Source organism: Dendrobates tinctorius, unplaced genomic scaffold (genome assembly GCF_039654945.1).
Source record: "Dendrobates tinctorius isolate UK_male_01 unplaced genomic scaffold, ASM3965494v1 ptg000060l, whole genome shotgun sequence".
NCBI classification, from domain to species: domain Eukaryota; kingdom Metazoa; phylum Chordata; class Amphibia; order Anura; family Dendrobatidae; genus Dendrobates; species Dendrobates tinctorius.
In genome coordinates this window covers 90,025,707-90,043,195 of record NW_027361728.1, presented here as the reverse complement: position 1 = coordinate 90,043,195, position 17,489 = coordinate 90,025,707, and the positions used below count along the sequence as shown (strand labels likewise).

Genomic DNA, 17,489 nt, shown 5'->3' with positions numbered 1-17,489 from the left:
TAATAAAATACCAATATTTTCCACAAGTATGGAACAGAACCCACATATAACATTTAAAGTGTGTAAATTTGCAGATGTTAAATGGTAGCATTGTCTTCTAATTTTATGTCATGTTAATTAAATCGTCATGTGTAGACTATATACTGTATCTGTCTTGTTAGATGTTACTTGTTGTATCTGTTGTTATATATTATGTTGCCTCTTTGCCACAAAGAATTCCTTGTATATATGTAATATGTACTTGGCGATAATAAATTTGATTGATTGATTATGTAATTCACCTGAAAGTCTTTTAAAATTGTTTTTAAAGAATCGTTTTTAAAGTCTAGTTCTTCTAAAATCTTCTGCTTTCTGAACCTACGTTGCCCTGTAATTGCTGTGCTCCCAATCCTGTGAATTTGCTAATTTGCTGATAGCTGGCTTTGTTTAATTTTCCTTGACTAGATCTACATTCCTGAAATTTTTGACTCCTTATTACAGATACCTTGCACTGATAACTGTAGTAAAGATAATAGCTGGAGAATGTTTTCAAAATTTTTAAACAGAACATGGTCATGGTATCATACAATCCATAGGGGCCCTCTACTGATATATGTGAATACACATTCTTTGGTCCATTACTGACAATCTTTTTATTTATTTATTTATTTTTTCTTTTATTTTGATTCAGTTATTCTAAAGGTGTGGGGGAGGGGCAGTCACATTTTGTGGGGGGTGTCTCAGTGTGGGTGGAGAGAGGGGGGATGCATTACTCTGTGTATGTGTTGGGGTGTCTTATTGTGTAGCTGGAAATTCACAATTTCTTGATAAGAAGTAAAAGTATAAATTGAGTGTACAGTAGGTATGAATTAAACTTGCCAACATGTTTAAAAATAAGCCTTACTAATGGGGCTCCAAAAGTAATTATATTTGAAAAAAATCAGTCTTCTCTGTTCTGGCCATGATCATAAAAAAACAAGCTAATGTCAGGCCGTTGATATGTCGACACAGATGTAACGTGGAAGTATAGGCCTTTAAAAGCCAATACGAATGTTAAAATGATCTTTCTTTGTTGACCACATAATTTCTGGGCTACTGTACATGTAACTAATGCATTTGTACTGGTCACATAAGCAGAGGTATTTCACTGTGACCCAAGATCCCAGTGAGACTGGTTCCTTAAGTGTGTGTAGAGTGTTAATCTCTCTACCTACTAGATGATACAGGAACCTCCTATTTATAGTATAGTTAAGGAAGGAGTTGGTGTATACTTTTTTTTTTTTATTTATTTATTTTACTGATGAATTAGATGTAGCACATGCACCTGCTATTTTCTATATATTACTTCTACAGTGCTGAGCAAAGTTACAGGATTAGCAGTTATATGTGGTGGCACAGATCTTGTACAGTATCCAGAAGTTACTAATTCGCTGTCACCGTCTCGCCATCTTTCCTCAGAGCATTTTCCTTTCCATTTACCTACAGCCCTCCACCAATGTAAAATCTGTGCTATGTCTTGGCAATCTAGACTTCTTCTAAATTCCCAAGCCAGGATATTCGTGCCTCTTTCCTTGTCACCTTGCTGTCTCGGGTTCCCACAAACTCACGGCTGCCCTTCTGGACCTTTGTCTCATTACCACTGAAGTGCCTTAAGGGCCTTTTACACTAAGCAACGCACCAGCGATAACGATAGCCATCTGACCAGGCATAGATCGCTGTTGTGTCGTTACGTGATCGCTAGATAGCTTTCAAACAGTCCACTCTTGTCAACGACTCTAGAGAGATCAGCGATCTGCATAGCGACCTCGTTGCTCGTTGAGTACCTTTCACATTATTGGTCCCTGCAGGCCTTTGCATCATCACGGTTTCTTCCCCTTGCCAGTGCTTGAAGTCCAGGTACTGCGGGATCATTGTCGCGCCACCTACCAAGAATAACCTGACCATTTGTAGTGTCAACAGAGTCCACAAAGGCAGGCGGAGTGTAATCATTCGCATCACGGCGCCGCAGAAAATTGTGCGGCACGCAACAAGCCATAACGACCGAGTCAATGGATTCCAACTTTAGGTTTATGGGTGTGTGGAAAATCCGAAAGCGGCTGGCCATGATGCCAAACGCATTCTCAACAACCCTTCGTGCCCTTGACAAACGGTAGTTAAATATACGTGTTTGCTCCGTCACACTTTTTTGTTGGTACGGTTTCAGCAGATTGGCATGCAGCGCGAAGGCTTCATCACCGACAAAAACAAAGTTGAGGTTGCCGGTTGTCTCTGTGTTGGGAGGCAGGTTCAGGTCACAATTGGTCAATCGCTCTCCAAAAAGTGTATGTTCTAACACTCCACCATCTGAAACCCTGCCGTTCATGCCAACATCAACATTTATGAACTCGTAGTTTGCATTAACAAGGGCCATAAGGATTACACTAAAATAGCCCTTATAATTGTAAAAATAGGATCCACTGTTCGGCGGTTGGGTGATCCTCACATGTTTACCATCCAAAGCCCCCCCACAGTTTGGGAACTGCCAAAGCCGCTCAAAATCAGAGGCAATATTTTTCCACTCCGCCACTGTTGGAAACTGGATGTAGCTCCTGAGGCTTTGAACTATGGCATTGCATGTTTCAGGAATCAAACTGCTGAGCAGTGACAAAGAAACGGCAGAAGAAAATTGCAGATCTTTCAGTGATCGTCCGGTGGCCAGGAATCTCAGCGTCACGGTCAATCGTTCGTCTACCGGCACAGCAGCTCGCATTTTGGTATTTCTCCTTTCAATCAATGGCGTCACCCTGGCTAGTAAAAATTTGAAAGAGTCCTCTGACATCTGCAGATAGTTCTTGAAATCCTGAGGATTGTTCTCCTGCAGTTCTCTTAAGAGCTGCATGTGTGAGAATTCGGACCTCTTCGCCAACCACTCTCTGGTCCACATGCGCCGCTTTCTTTTGGACCGCCTCTCTTGCATCTGTGCCTCTTCATGTAGCCGACCAGCCTCCAACACCAAAGCAGCAGCCACAATAGCACGCTCTGCGCCGTTCATGATATACAAACTGCAACATAAAATAAAATCAATAGACGATTTGGTAACAAGAGCTTCATTTGTATAAAGCCAACACAATAATCAATAACAGTATTACTCTAAAAAAAAAATGCATGGTACTATTGAAATACATACCTGGCAAACAGAGTTGTTCTTTTGATGAATAAAATGAATCCACTAATAAAAGCGCAATAGCGATTGCAATAGGGACGCCGAAGCAACCGCGTTGTGAAAGCCGTTAAAATATAAACGCTGTAGCGACTCACACTGGAACGTTTAAGCCAAACCGGTTAACATCCACTATGCATGGGAACAAAGTGTTGAATGAGGCGTTCCAGCGTTGTCTTTTATAGCTTTTTTGTCAGATACATTTCGCACATTGTCAGCGCTGTAAAGACCAATAGGGAAGAGGAGGCGTGGCCGGTAAGTCACGCCTGTGTCGCTGAGCCATGCGTCGTTATTGACGTTGCTCATCGTTTTTAAGCTTCAAACACAACGATAATTACTGGACAGCGGGACGTCAGCGATGGAAAAATGTACCTGCACATTCGAGCACGATCAGCGATAGCCGACGGGGGGTCCGGTCGCTGCTACCTTTCACACTTAACGAGATCGCTAGCGTGATCGCTGTCGCGTCACAATATCGGTGACGCTTGAGCGATATCATTAGCGATCTCGCTTAGTGTAAAACCCCCTTTACTTCACTTTCCACATGTTTGTCCCGGTCTTTGGTGTTAGCAGCTGTACTCAAGTTTCTCAGCCTCTAATCACTATCTGGATTAGTTTAGAATCATGTGATCCGGATTACTCCTGGTAAGGTCTTCTTGCTGCTCAATCTCTCACTTTTCTTGTAACCAGATACTCTGTAATTAACAGTAGCAATTAAGTAACTCTATTAGCCCCAAACCACCTCCAACCATCTGGCCACACCAGCTTTCTTTGCTTCCATAGCCGTACATTAGAGGAATTTCAATAAACCAAATTAAACGGTATGCAACATTTCTGTACCGCTAACTCAGAAGACCAATTAAACACATTAATACGGCAAATCACAGTATTTTCAGGAATCGTTGGCCATCATCTCACTCATTTAGACATTTTCCAGGCAGAAATATCTTCTTTTTGGGGGGGGGGGATTTTTTTTAATTTATTTATGTTTTTCACCGTGAAACATTTGTGTTCACATTTTATAAAATCCAATTTGTTAGAACCCCATCCTCGATTTGTAACGATCTGTGTTTTCCCTTTTATAGTCTCTAATCCCTTTATAATGTTGGTATTCTCCTACTACTGCAGTAATATTGATTTTAACCTTTATATTGCTGCCAGAAATTTCTAAATGGGGGGGGGGGGGGAAAGCATTACATTTTCTGATAAGTTGTTATTGCCAGGTCATTTGGCTGCATATTTAAAGCATAGAATATTTGTAAAGAAAATGCTGTGTGTAAGTTTTAGTTTTGCACATTAATAGTCCAAATATCTAAATAGAAGTCAAGAAATCTGTGAGCTGTAAAGCTTTTATTCAATAATTGCTATTATTTCACATTTCGTGTCTAACCAGTCTTGGGGAAAACTTTTTCTGCACAGTTGTATTTTCTTTTACACCCAAGCTTAACATAAACTAAACTCCAGAGGACACTTGTCTGGATTAAATAAATGTAAATATGTCTTGGCATGTGGGATAATTTTTCCATTTTCCCAATTACTTTAATCCTGTTTCTCAATAATATACAAAACATGGCATGGACATGACTGACATGACAATATATCATGGACAGCTTCGTACACCGTAGAAGACATGTAGGTTGGGCTTTTGTTACTAATGGATATTGTTCCTATTCCTAAGGATATCTCGTATTGGAATTATAAATCCGGGGATCTGATGAATAGCACTATGTCTGACAGTTAACTACAGCTGTTTCTTATCAGCAATGACAAGTAAAAGCCTGTCAGACATCGGGATAATGAAACCAATCTGTATGGGTGAAATTCTTGAATCAGCCAGAAAGATGCATGTTCCACTATCTAGCAATGGCTTAGAAGACATGTTGTTTTTTCCCTCTATACTGCTAAAACTCAGATGTACACATTTTACTAGTGTACGGTGATCTATTTTTTTGACAACTCCTTCTATAGATAGAAAAGTGTATCTATATTCCTGGCTTTGTTAAATTATAGGAAACAAATATAGGAATATTCTTCTACAAGAGCAATCCATCCTTCCTTCTAGCCTCCTCAGTGGCCTAGGAATAAAGACCGAAGAATACAGGATGATGGAAGATAATGTCCCCTATAACAGACTAGGGCATTTACAACAAGTGTAAGGGAAGTGTAATTTTCATAGCTGTATAGTAAAATGCAGCCCACATGTCTGCAGTTTGTGGAAAGTTTTGCTTTACATGCACAGCTGCAGTATACTAGTGATTTCCTCTAATGATGGCACATGACTGGTATAGAACGTCGACATTTCTGAACCGTGAGATAACTGATTATTCTTTTTTTGCTGTCTGAAAGTTGCAACCAGATCCTTAGTCTACTGGAGTGTATTTCAATATTTCATGACAACCACATGAATGCTGAGTTAAAAGTTGAAAAGTGGAAGGATGCACCTGTGACCTGCTCTAATCGGATGCGGATGTGTGGTAGAAAAGACCAAAGTTTACTACTGCTTATCAACTCCGAGTTCCAGGATAAACTCCTAGCTTTTCACAAGACCAAATTAATGATGACTGGAACGCATTTCTTTTTAGCCCTAACTTTCATCAAATTTTAAGGCATTTAAAAAAAAGGTAAAAAAAAGCTTCCACATAGAGCTCCTATTACCCCTTACTATAAGCTCGAGTTGCAGAGAGCATAAAAACTACAATAGAAACCTTCGGAGCCATGCGGCACTCTAACACCAAAACTTTTTCTCCACTCATGGTTAGTGGTTGCGTGAAGCCATTTATTGTCAAACAACTGTGTTTTATCTCAAAACATTCAAATGACCCTGATCAAAAGTTCACATACCCCATTTCTTAATACCGTGTATTCCCCCTGTGACATCAATGAAAGCTTGAAGTCTTTTGTGGTAGTTGTGGATGAGGTTCTTTATTTTCTCAGATTGTAAAGCTGCCCACTCTTCTTGGCAAAATGCCTCCAGTTCCTGTAAATTCCTGGACTTTCTAGCATGAACAGCATGCTTGAGATCTGTCCAGAGTGGTTCATTGATATTTAAGTCGGAAGACTGAGATTGCCACTCCAGAACCTTCACCTTGTTCTGCTCTAGCCAATGACAGGTCAACTTGGCTTTGTGTTTTGGATCGTTGTCATGTTGGAACGTCCAAGTACGTCCCATGCGCAGCTTCCGGGCTGATGGTTGCAAATTTGCCTCCAGTATTTGCTGATAACATGCTGCATTCATCTTTCATTCAACTTTGACCAAGTTTCCTGTGAAATTTGGAGCTCAAACATCAGAGATCCACCTCTGTGCTTTACAGTAGGACAGTGTAGGACAGTAGGAAAAGTATTGCTTTCATCATAGGCCTTGTTGAGTCTCTCAAATGTAATGTTTATGGTTGTGGCCAAAAAGTTCCATTTTGGTCTCATCACTCCAAATTATCTTGTTCTAGAAGTTTTGAGGCTTGTCTCTGTGCTGTTTTGTGTATTGTAGGTGAGATGCTTTGTAGCATTTATGCAGTAATGGCTTTCTTCTGACGACTTGACCATGCAGCCCATTTTTCTTCAAGTGCCTCCTTTTTGTGCATCTTGAAACAGCCACACCACTAGTTTTCAGAGAGTCCAAAATTTCAGCTGATGTTATTTGTGGGTTTTTCTTTGCATCCCGAACAATTTTCCTGGAAGTTGTGGACAAATTTTTGTTGGTCTACCTGACCTTGGTTTTGTTTTTAAAGAGCCCCTGATTTTCCATTTTAATCACAGTTTGATGGCTGCTGACAGACAATATCAATTCCTTGGATATCTTTTTGTATCACTTTCCTTTTTTATACAGTTCAACTACCTTTCCCCATAGATCCATTGACAATTTTTTTACTTTCCTCATACCTCACAATCCAGAAATGTCAGTGGCTGGATGAAAGATACAAGAGTCTGTCTGGATCCCAGAAACTCTCTCAGCTTTTATGCACACACACTGATTACAAGCAAACAGGTCACATGTGATATTACCTTTAGTAGCCATTCAAACCCATTTGTGTCAACTTTTGTGCATATTATCCAGGCCAAAATCACCAGGGTATGTAAACTTAACTATGAGTGAAATCTGCAGCAAAAACAGTGAAATAGAGTTGCTAAAGGTTTAAATATGCACCAAACCTCCAAGTCAAAACAGTGGGGTGAAAAAATTATTTAGTCAGCCACCAATTGGTCAAGTTCTCCCACTTAAAAAGATGAGGCCTGTAACTGACAGCATAGGTAGACCACAACTATGAGGGTCAAAATGAGAAAACAAATCCAGAAAATCACCTTGTCTAATTTGGCAAGATTTAATTTGCAACTTATAGTGGAAAAATAAGTATTTGGTCATTAACAAAAGTTCATCTCAATATTTTGTTAGATATCCTTTGTTGGCAATGACAGAGGACAAACATTTTCTGTAAGGACTTCACAAGGTTGGCACACACTGTTGATGGTATGTTGGCTCACTTCTCCATGCAGAACTCCTCTTGAGCAGTGATGTTTTGGGCCTGTCGCTGGGCCACACAGACTTTCAAATCTCTCCAAAGGTTTTCTATGGGGTTGAGATCTGGAGACTGACTAGGCCTCTCCAGGACCTTCAAATGCTTCTTACGAAGCCAATCCTTCATTGCTCTAGTGGTGTGCATGGGATCATTATCATGCTCAAAGACCCATCCATGTTTCATCTTCAATACCTTTACTGATGAAAGGAGGTTTGCACTCAAAATGTCACGATACATGGCCCCATTCATTCTTTCATGTACATGGATCAGTCATCCTGGTCCCTTTGCAGAGAAACGGCCCCAAAGCATGATGTTGCCACCCCCATGCTTCACATTAGGTATGGTGTTCTTTGGATGCAGCTCAGCATTCTGTCTCCTCCAAACACGCCAAGTTTTGTTTCTACCAAACAGTTCTACTTTGGTTTTATCAGACCATATGACATTATCCCAACACTCTTCTGGATAATCCAAATGCTCTCAAGCAAACTTCAGAGGGGCCCGGACACGTACTGGCTTAAGCAGGGGAACACATCTGGCACTGCAGGATCTGAGTCTCTGGTGGAATAGTGTGTTACTGATGGTAGCTTTTTTATGGTGGTCCAAGCTCTCTGCAGGTCATTCACTATTTCCCCCGTGTGGTTCTGGGATTTTTGCTCACCGTTCTTGTGATCATTTTGACCCCATGGGGTGAGATCTTGCGGGGAGTCTCAGATCGAGGGAGATCATCAGTGGTCTTGTGCGTCTTCCATTTTCTTCTTTTTGCTCCCATAGTTGATTACATCACACCAAGCTGCTTGCCTATTGCAGTTTGTCTTCCCAACCTGGTGCAGGGCTACAATTTTGTTTCTGGTTTCCTTCGACAGTTCTTTGGTCTTCACCATAGTGGAGTTTGGAGTGTGACGGTTTGAGGTTGTGGACAGGTGTCTTTTATACTGATAAAAAGTTCAAACAGGTGCCATTACTACAGGTAATGAGTGGAGGACAGAGGAGACTCTTAAAGAAGTAGTTACAGGTCTGTGAGAGCCAGAAATCTTGCATGTTTTGAGGTGACCCAAATAATGGTTTTCTACCATAATATGCAAAATAAATCTTGACAAATCAGACAAGGTGATTTTCTGGATTTGTTTTTTTCATTTTAGCTCTCATAGTTGTGGTCTACCTATGATGTCAATTACAGGCCTCTCTCATCTTTTTAAGTGGGAGAACTTCCACAATTGGTGGCTGACTAAATATATTTTTCCCCACTTTAAGCAGTGTGTGCATGAGACTTTAGGTTTATCATTCACTTTTCTGGCATCAGGAAATTCTTTAGGTTTTGTGACCAATCTACATAGAAAAAAACCAACAAAAACGAGACAGTGCTATCTGTGTACACATGGCCTAATACTGCAAAGTTCAAATGTATAATTACTTGGTCAACACCTTTCTGTTTCATGCACGTGACCACCTGCATTCACAAGGCTGTATTCACACATCTGTTATTCTATTCTGTATGCTGTCTGTTTTTAAGACAAATATCACATTCGCTCAGAGTTTTAGCGGAACCATTCACAAATTAGTATTTTTTTTTTTTTTTTTTTTTTTCAATGGTACATTCGGTCAAATTCTATGTATGACCTTTTTTGGACTTGTGATAGGTCTTTTTTAACTGCATGAAATGACTGAACTAAAAATTAGAATAACTTATTCAAAAGATATTGACACAGCTTTAGTCTGTTTTTTATTTTAGCATAACGTTTGTTTCGGGTGTGGAAATTATTGTAGACTTCCATGCTTTCAGCAGCTGGTATTGAAAAAGTGTCTATTATTATTTCCACAGCACTTTATGCTGTGGAATATGTTGGCAAAATATATATTGAACATGAACAAATAATATCCGACATTAGAGTAATACGTAATTCAGCGCCTACCAAGAGGAGTGAGAGTCCTGCTCGCATGCTTACAATCTAAGGAATTGGAGGAGGTACACAAGTTAAATGGTAAAAAGTGCTTGTATTGTATGGTCCAGCCATAAATATAATACATTTAGTAATATAATAAATTGGGTACTCAAAGCGGCATGAACTGGTCACCAGCTGGTATGTGTACAAGTACAGATACACAGTGGTATTAAGTGCATGGAGTGTGTGTGAACAGATGATATGAGGGACCAGATTTGGGGCAAAATTTAGGAAGGACAATAAGGGAAAAGATATGAGTGAGTTGATAGGCCAGTCTAAAGAAATGCGTTTTTACTGTACGTTTAAAACAGTGAGTGTTGGGAATTCTTGTATTTTGTGGACTATAAGATGCACTCCAAATTTTGGGGCAGAAAATGGGGAGGTTTTTTTAATAAAAGGGTGGTATGTCTTTATAGTATGCTTTTATGGCCACTTACCAGGGGAGGCAGCTACGGTGGAGCAAGGTCGCTGCTGCAGGAAGCTGACGGCGGCAGAAATGGTTCAATGCTGTGGGCCCCATATTGGGAGGAGGGGGTGTTCGGTGGTGAAAGGCTGTGGTGGGCTCCTGACTATCACAAAATGTCAATGTAGTTCCCGCAATTCAATTATTTTCACTGTGGTAGAAAGTGCAAGGAATATTGAGACATTTTGTAAAAGCCCAGGATCCACCACTGCCTCCCGCTCTACCGCAGCCAACCCGTGCAGCTGCATTTAGGATTCTATGGTGCACCCTACTTTCCCTCCAAATAGTTTTCGAATTGTCCATGGTAATGCATACCAGAGAACAGGTGACGTATTGGAAATGGGAAATAGGTGTTTTGGATTATTGGGGATGTTAGTCTTATGTAATTTATGGAATGGAGGGCACGGGTAAGGTGATAGACAGAGATGAGGAAGGAGATATGGGCCAGTGCATAACTGCGGAGACCTTTTAAGTTTACATTTTACTCTGTAGTAGATTAGTAGATGGGACAACCAGTTCAATGACTGGCAAAAGGTAGAAGCATCAGTATAGCAGTTACACTCCTTATCTATCAATCTATCTATCCTGATGTTGACATATAGTATACATTTTGTTACTTCTTCGCATTTGACAATTAACTGCATTTAAAAAGGATTTTTGCTGACCATTATACAAGCTTTTTCAAATGAAGTGCCTTTCCTATGTTTTCCCACCAGGCTCTGTTGCTTGGGTGATGTCCATATACAGCTCACTCTCCCCTATTTTGTTAATGTGCCCTAACAGTTATATGAGGGGATGATGAGGTGTCTGGCAGTTTTCTTGACAACGTGTGTATGTGTGCATAGTCTTGGAGTCTTGCTATTAAAGGTCAAGAAAAGTTGGACATAGAACCCATTCTCCACTGTCAGAGTTGACTAAAGAAACCATCCAGTTACTGCATTTATTTATTATTGTGCCCTAAATGGTTTTTTTCCAAGACTGTTTTATATTTTTTTCTTACGGGGCTAAGAACTTATAGGCAGGTAGTTACTAACTACCTGCCTGTTCTGCCCAGCTTCGACTCAGAGTAGACATGGCCCATTTCTTCCAGCAATTCTGCTGCTTCATTTGACCCTATGGCAGCAGAGCAGCTCTTCCTCTTCCCGACTGCTTTGTCGACTGGATGTGATTGCCGACATCATGCTGATTGACAGCCAGCTTTGGGCAGAAGGGAGACAGCTGTCAACCAACATGACCTTGCCAGTAACGCTTTATTGATGGAGTAGAGTGGGAGAGAAGAAACTGCTTTGTTGATGTGATGTCACCAGAAGCCACAAAAACGCTGCCAGGAGCGTTCTGTGACCGCTCAGAGGTGGCAGAGATCGGTGCCGGACAGTGCAGGCAGGAAAGCTTTTAAACCCATAAGAAAAAATATAATAGTCCTTGCTATTCCCATTTAAAGACTCAAAGAATGTGTTTTTTAAGACCAATATTTATACACTGTATTATCAATCCATATTAATTATTAGTTACTGGTATTTTTTTTAACCTTGTTGCAATGATTTTTCCTTCAGTTACGATGTTATCTTTGCTGGTGGCCCAGAAGAATTGCTTAGAAAATTTCAGCAATCAAACCATAAGGTTGTATTTGCTGCCGAGGCATTGGTATGGCCTGATAAAAGATTAGCTGACAAGTACCCGGTGGTGCGCAGTGGAAAACGATATCTTAACTCTGGAGGTAAGTAATTTCTGCATAAAATGTTACTGTCCCATGTATGGGCCACACACCAATATGTGCGCCCAGATTTATTGTCCTGTTCGGAAATGTATATGTATATATTTTTTTTTTAGTTTGAACAGGTTAACAAATTTAATTTAATAGGGTTGCATTCTTGTAACATAAACTCTAATGCTTCTAGCTCTCCCCCCAGTCCAGAGCCTGCATGGCTGCTGCTGTTCTAAAGCCCCCGTTACACACTGCGATATCGCTAGCAATATCGCTGTAAAGACACCGATTTTGTGACGTAGCAGCGATATTGCTAGCGATATCACTACATGTGATACTTGCCTCCGACCGACTCCCCTGCTGATTATCGCTGGTTGCGCGAGAAGGCCCTGGATCATTTCTCGTCGGGCGCTTCCTGCTGGCTTCCTGTGGCGCTGACGAGCGACGCGTGGACGTGGGCGGGAGGACGTCAGGATCGCCGCGTCTGACAGGTAAGTAGCGACCCCCGACCCCAGCGATGTTGCTGGTGAGATCTGCCTGTGTGGCAGCTCACTAGCGACCACTTAGCGATGCACCAGCGATCCATATCATTGTCGGGATCGCTGGTGCATCGCTAAGTGTAACGGTACCCTAACTTGTGTATGTCTGCAGTGTAGCGTCACGTGGACAACCTAACATGCTGCTGCAGCCAACCTAAGCTCAGCGGCTCATGGCATTGACATCAGCAGAGCCGCTGAGCTCAGTGATTCGCTGTAGCAGTAAATACAGAGACTGAAGCAGTGTCAGATTGGCAGAGCTGGATTGGGGATGGGGAGTATCAGTGTTTTTTCTTTTACAAGTGTACAAACCTTGGGGGGATCACTTTTCTTAAAGTGGAAAACTCCTTTAACCTTTGGAAGTACAATCAAAGCAATTGTTAGCTCTACCTGAATTCACCCTCAGTTTTATTGCATACCTGTCTACATTCTCAGCACAAAATGTTGGACGTTTATGCTAAACCCTCAGGAATGCTTCCTAAACATCCAGGAATGCCTTCAAAATGCCAACTTTTTTTCCATTGGTTTTGCTAAACCTTTTTCCTTTTGTAGTTTAGTTTACTAGGTTGTCACAGCAAAATCAGGACTATTAACAAATGTGCTGCTGCAAGAATAACAAGTGAACAACCACGCTACCCAATGACTGCTACATTCCCAAGCTAGACCTCTGTATGTATTTAATGGCCTCCCTCTGAGCAGTCTGTGGTATGTAATTGATAACTCCTGGAAATAACAATGTTTTAGACCAATAAACCTCAGCTATGGTAGTGTATAATGGGAAAAATGTTACACAAAATGGACAATGTGAAGATCTTTTTTTTTTTTTTTTTTAATCTCCCATTTTCGAGAGAAAAGATAATTTAGATTTGTAATACTCGGTTGAGAGTTCAAGTGACAAGATGTCTCATGGTTTATGGGTTGATGGATAAGTTACCAAAGAAGGATTGAAGCTGTCACAAAACGAACACTACTTGCTCATGACTTCACATGCCTTCGGATGCGACCATAAAGTGGGCTACACTTCTCACTCACTCATCAACTTGTCCAACAATGAGCTAAGTGCGCCCCACAGATCGTCCCCACATCCATGCCACACTTTGGGCTTGTACCACTCGCCATTTTACCAGTCAAGTGAGTGCATTAAGCAATACAGTTGTAAACATGCACATCCAGCTTTCCCAAGCTCCTGAACAGTTCACTATTTGCACTCTGACTACAAGGTAACTTGACCAAGCAATTTTCCCTCCTGGAGGGAGAAACATATAACATTTATTATTTGATCTACAAAAAGAGTATAGTGCTTAAAACAGGTTATAAAAGGGTGAAACAAGACATGCATATAGGCAAAATCAGTATAAAAAAATTGATAAAATACAGACTTCTCTTGTGAATTACATTCATGAACATATCTGGCAGAGAAGAAAGCCGCGGGAAATATGGACAGATCGGCAATACTTGTTGCTTCTCCTGGTGCCTAATATTGATATTCCTTAGATGACATGTTATAAAGGGTCTCACCCTTTCAGGTCTGAATAAATTCAATTCTAATCCCATTTTAGCCCTCAATTCTGCTGAGGGTTATATTTCCCCCCAGGATCTCCTATGGCTGTCATCTTCTCAAACCTCATTCAAGCATTCTAAATATGCTACAAATGAATGACACCTCCATAATTCGGGAAAATATTGCTCTTGTAGGTTGCCAGCTACCAAAACTTTTACAATTTTCCCTACAAATGCGCATATTCTCCCCGATCATGGATATATCAATGGATTTTGTAAACCTTGAATTATAATACAAAAAATACCTTAAAATATTGTTACCTTGGCCTGTATGCATTACAGACAGAATGACTGACTGATTGCACTAAGTGAAAATGTTGACGTCTTTGGGTTTAACACCCATGTGCCAGTGGAGGCATACAGGGCACATCTGCTGGCCCAAATGGTTATCCATCAATTACAGCTACCTGTTAATTACTCTGCATACCTGCTTCATGTATGCTCTTCATCACATAAATTACTTCAATTATCTGTTCTCAGCAGGGGGGTGCAGGCAATGATCAAATACCCCTTGCCTTTCATCTCAATAGCTCATAACCCCACTTATGACGTACGCTTATGAGGGGATAACCAAAGAAACTGGAATCCTCTTCTAGAGGATGGTCCTTATAGTACAAGCTTCATCCACTCTGTGAATATTTGCAGAGCACTTGTTTGTGAGTCAGTATGCAAGGTTGAATTGTTGGAGAAAGTTGTATATGGCTCCATTGATTTTTAATTTTTTTTTTTTTTTTTTTTTTTTTTTTTTTTATATTTCCCAACAATGAAACGAACAACATGCGGCTATGAAGTTTGTTTCCATTTTGGAAAAAAGCATCAAATGATTGTTGCGAAGCACTAATTTGTCTGCAACATCTTTCATGACCAATTCCACAGTTAAAATTTGTCGACAGGAACGTCATGAAATCCCCAGTTTCATACATTGTCCAATAACAATTTTCCAAAATGGTATGATGGCGTTTCATTACATTTCATCAGTTCATGTGGGTAAAGGATACGTTGGAACGAGGTTGATGATACATGCGCTTTTCACCTCGAACACAACAAAACTTTTGGCATACTAGCACCACAAACATTCACATAGACGTGAAAGCCCATATTAAAAGCTCTCCTCCTTCCAGAAGACTCATGGCTTTTTTTTGCATACCCCCTTGTATTTATGGATTTTTTTTTTTTTTTTTTAATCTTCGGAGTACATTAATCTTGGCTTTTTATATTAGTGATCTATAGAACAACCTCTGTTTGTTTTAATGCAAGAAGACTGTTTAGCTTGTATTTCCAGACAAAAGGTTAGTGTTGAGTTTTGGTAAGCTTCCATACATTGTAATGTTTTGAGCTATGGTGTTATTTCCCTTGGCTTCCCTCATGCAAATTATGTTCGAAGGTCCATAAGGGACCATGAACCGATAGAAGAGCAGGATCCTTATTAGAATTCTTGGCTAACATATTGCTTACACTTTCTGCCTGTTCTTGTAATTAGTGGAAGAATGGAGCTATACTTACAGATTACCAAGTTCCAGTTTAATTGCCACCTTTTGGTTGGACAGGAAGAGCTAAGCTAGGTCTGGATCTCTGTCAAGTCTAAACAAAAGCCTAGTTCCATGGACATGCACAGTGATCCGCGGATAAATGCACAGTCTGCAATCACTTCAGTCTCAGAGAAAAGGTCAGAGCAGACTGAGACATAAAGGTTTTCATGGCTGTCTGACTCAGTATATCAGACTCCATATGACTATTTGGAGATCCTGACATATTAACTCTTTATTCTGAAAAGCACAAATATTCGCAACTTGGATCTTGCATTAATTTGCTAGTAATTTTCATTACCCATAATATGAATATATTGCAATAATTTGAACTGTTCTGTTTATAAAAAATATAATGAAATAAGTGGATGACGTATTTTGATATTCATTCTGCATAACTCAATATGGATGAAAACGACCCACAGTGATGCTCTAAAGTTTGTGAACCCATCCAAATTTTCCATATTTCTGCATAAATTTGGCGTTAAAAATCAGGTTATCACACATGTCCTGAAAGTAGATGGTGAACTAAATGAAACCACTGAGTCAAAAATATTAATGAGGAAAATTATCCAAATTAATGTCTCAGTGGCAACAGTATGTGATCTCTACTAGAGATTAGAGATGAGCGACTTTGCCTTTTTTCGGGTCAAGTCGGGTTTCAGAAACCCGACTTTCTTAAAAGTCGGGTCGAACAAAATCGGCCGACTATAGGGAAAAGTCAGGGTCCGACTGAAACACGAAACCCAATGCAAGTCAATGGGGAAGCAAAGTCGGCAGGGAGTGGAGGACAGTAAACACACCTACAGTGCCCATTTCAATGCCAACGACATCAATTCTTATTACTTAAGCTTGTCAACCTTAATTTGCTTTATAATAATAGTTACGCATTGAAAACTCGGGTTATTTGGCTAAAGTTGTGGGGGGGGTAGGGCTGGCACCAGGTTTTCGTGTGCCCTGGGCCAAAGAGTGTCAGTGCGCCCTTTTAACACATACCACAATTCATAATGCTCCGATACGGCACAGAAATATAGGTATAGTGCATTGAAAAATACTTCACTGCTTAAATGACGTGACTGCTATCTATTTTAAATTCTACAATAGCTCAAAAAACACTGTATATTACTTCATACAGTATTATGACCACCACCTAGTGCACCACACAGAATAATGTGCCCCATATATTTCTCCATACAGAATAATTGGTCCCATATAATGTTCCATACAGTATGATGAGCTCCACATAATGCTACAGTATATGTTGGTCCCCATGAATGTTGCTCCAGTGTGTTATGGGCCCAAATAATGCTCCATATATAATGGGCCCCATTTCTAATGCTCCAGTGTATAATGGGCCCCGTAAATGCTGCTCCAGTGTCTGATGTCCCCCATTTGGAATGCTCCAGTATATGTTGTCCTCATGGAAGATGCTCCAGTGTATGATGGGCCCCATATATCATTCTCCAGTGTATATTGCTCCCCAAAAAATCCTCCCAACATTTAAAAAAATTAAATGCCTCTCCTCGCTGGGCACTGCTCTACTCTGGACTCCTCAGCATTGCCATCTTCAAGCTCTCTGCACTTGTACTGTTTCGGTAGAGGGCATACAGACGTGATGTCATCGCACTCTCTAACCTGAATGTCACTGTCAGGAAAGGTGGAAGATGTCTTGGCGGTGGAGCAGGGAGAGGTAAGTATTGCATGTGCTGTGGCCCTGAGCAAGCATGGGGGCCCACTCGTGGGTGACTGCACTGGCACAGGGCCCCTCATAGTACGACGGTATGTCTGACGGCGAGTGGCCCCTCCCACCGGCAGATACACTTTTGCGTACTATGAGGGGCCCTTTTCCACTGCCGTTGCCCATGAGGAGGACCCCCCACCTGCTCAGGGAACTGGCACTTTCATCTGCACCTTCCTCTGTGTCACCATGTAAGGTGGTATAGTATGCGGGAAGGGGCACCTGAGTTTCATCAGGTTCGGGCTCAGTAGACTGCGAGGGCAATGTAGTGCTGTGGGTGAATGTACCAGCAGAATCATTTAGCAGTGGCTGTGCATCAGTGCACTCCATGT

The 17,489-nt window shown here is 40.8% G+C and overlaps 1 protein-coding gene across 2 annotated transcripts in view; it reads left to right on the top strand.

The window, feature by feature from the left end:
* The window catches only part of PLOD2 (procollagen-lysine,2-oxoglutarate 5-dioxygenase 2), a 280,821-nt gene that overhangs the window by 144,173 nt on the left and 119,159 nt on the right, over positions 1 to 17,489 (top strand). For both annotated transcript variants that reach the window (XM_073579116.1, XM_073579115.1), the window contains exon 4: positions 11,646 to 11,809. In XM_073579116.1, the coding sequence (XP_073435217.1) occupies positions 11,646 to 11,809 (164 nt within the window). The remainder of the gene's footprint in view (positions 1 to 11,645; positions 11,810 to 17,489) is intronic.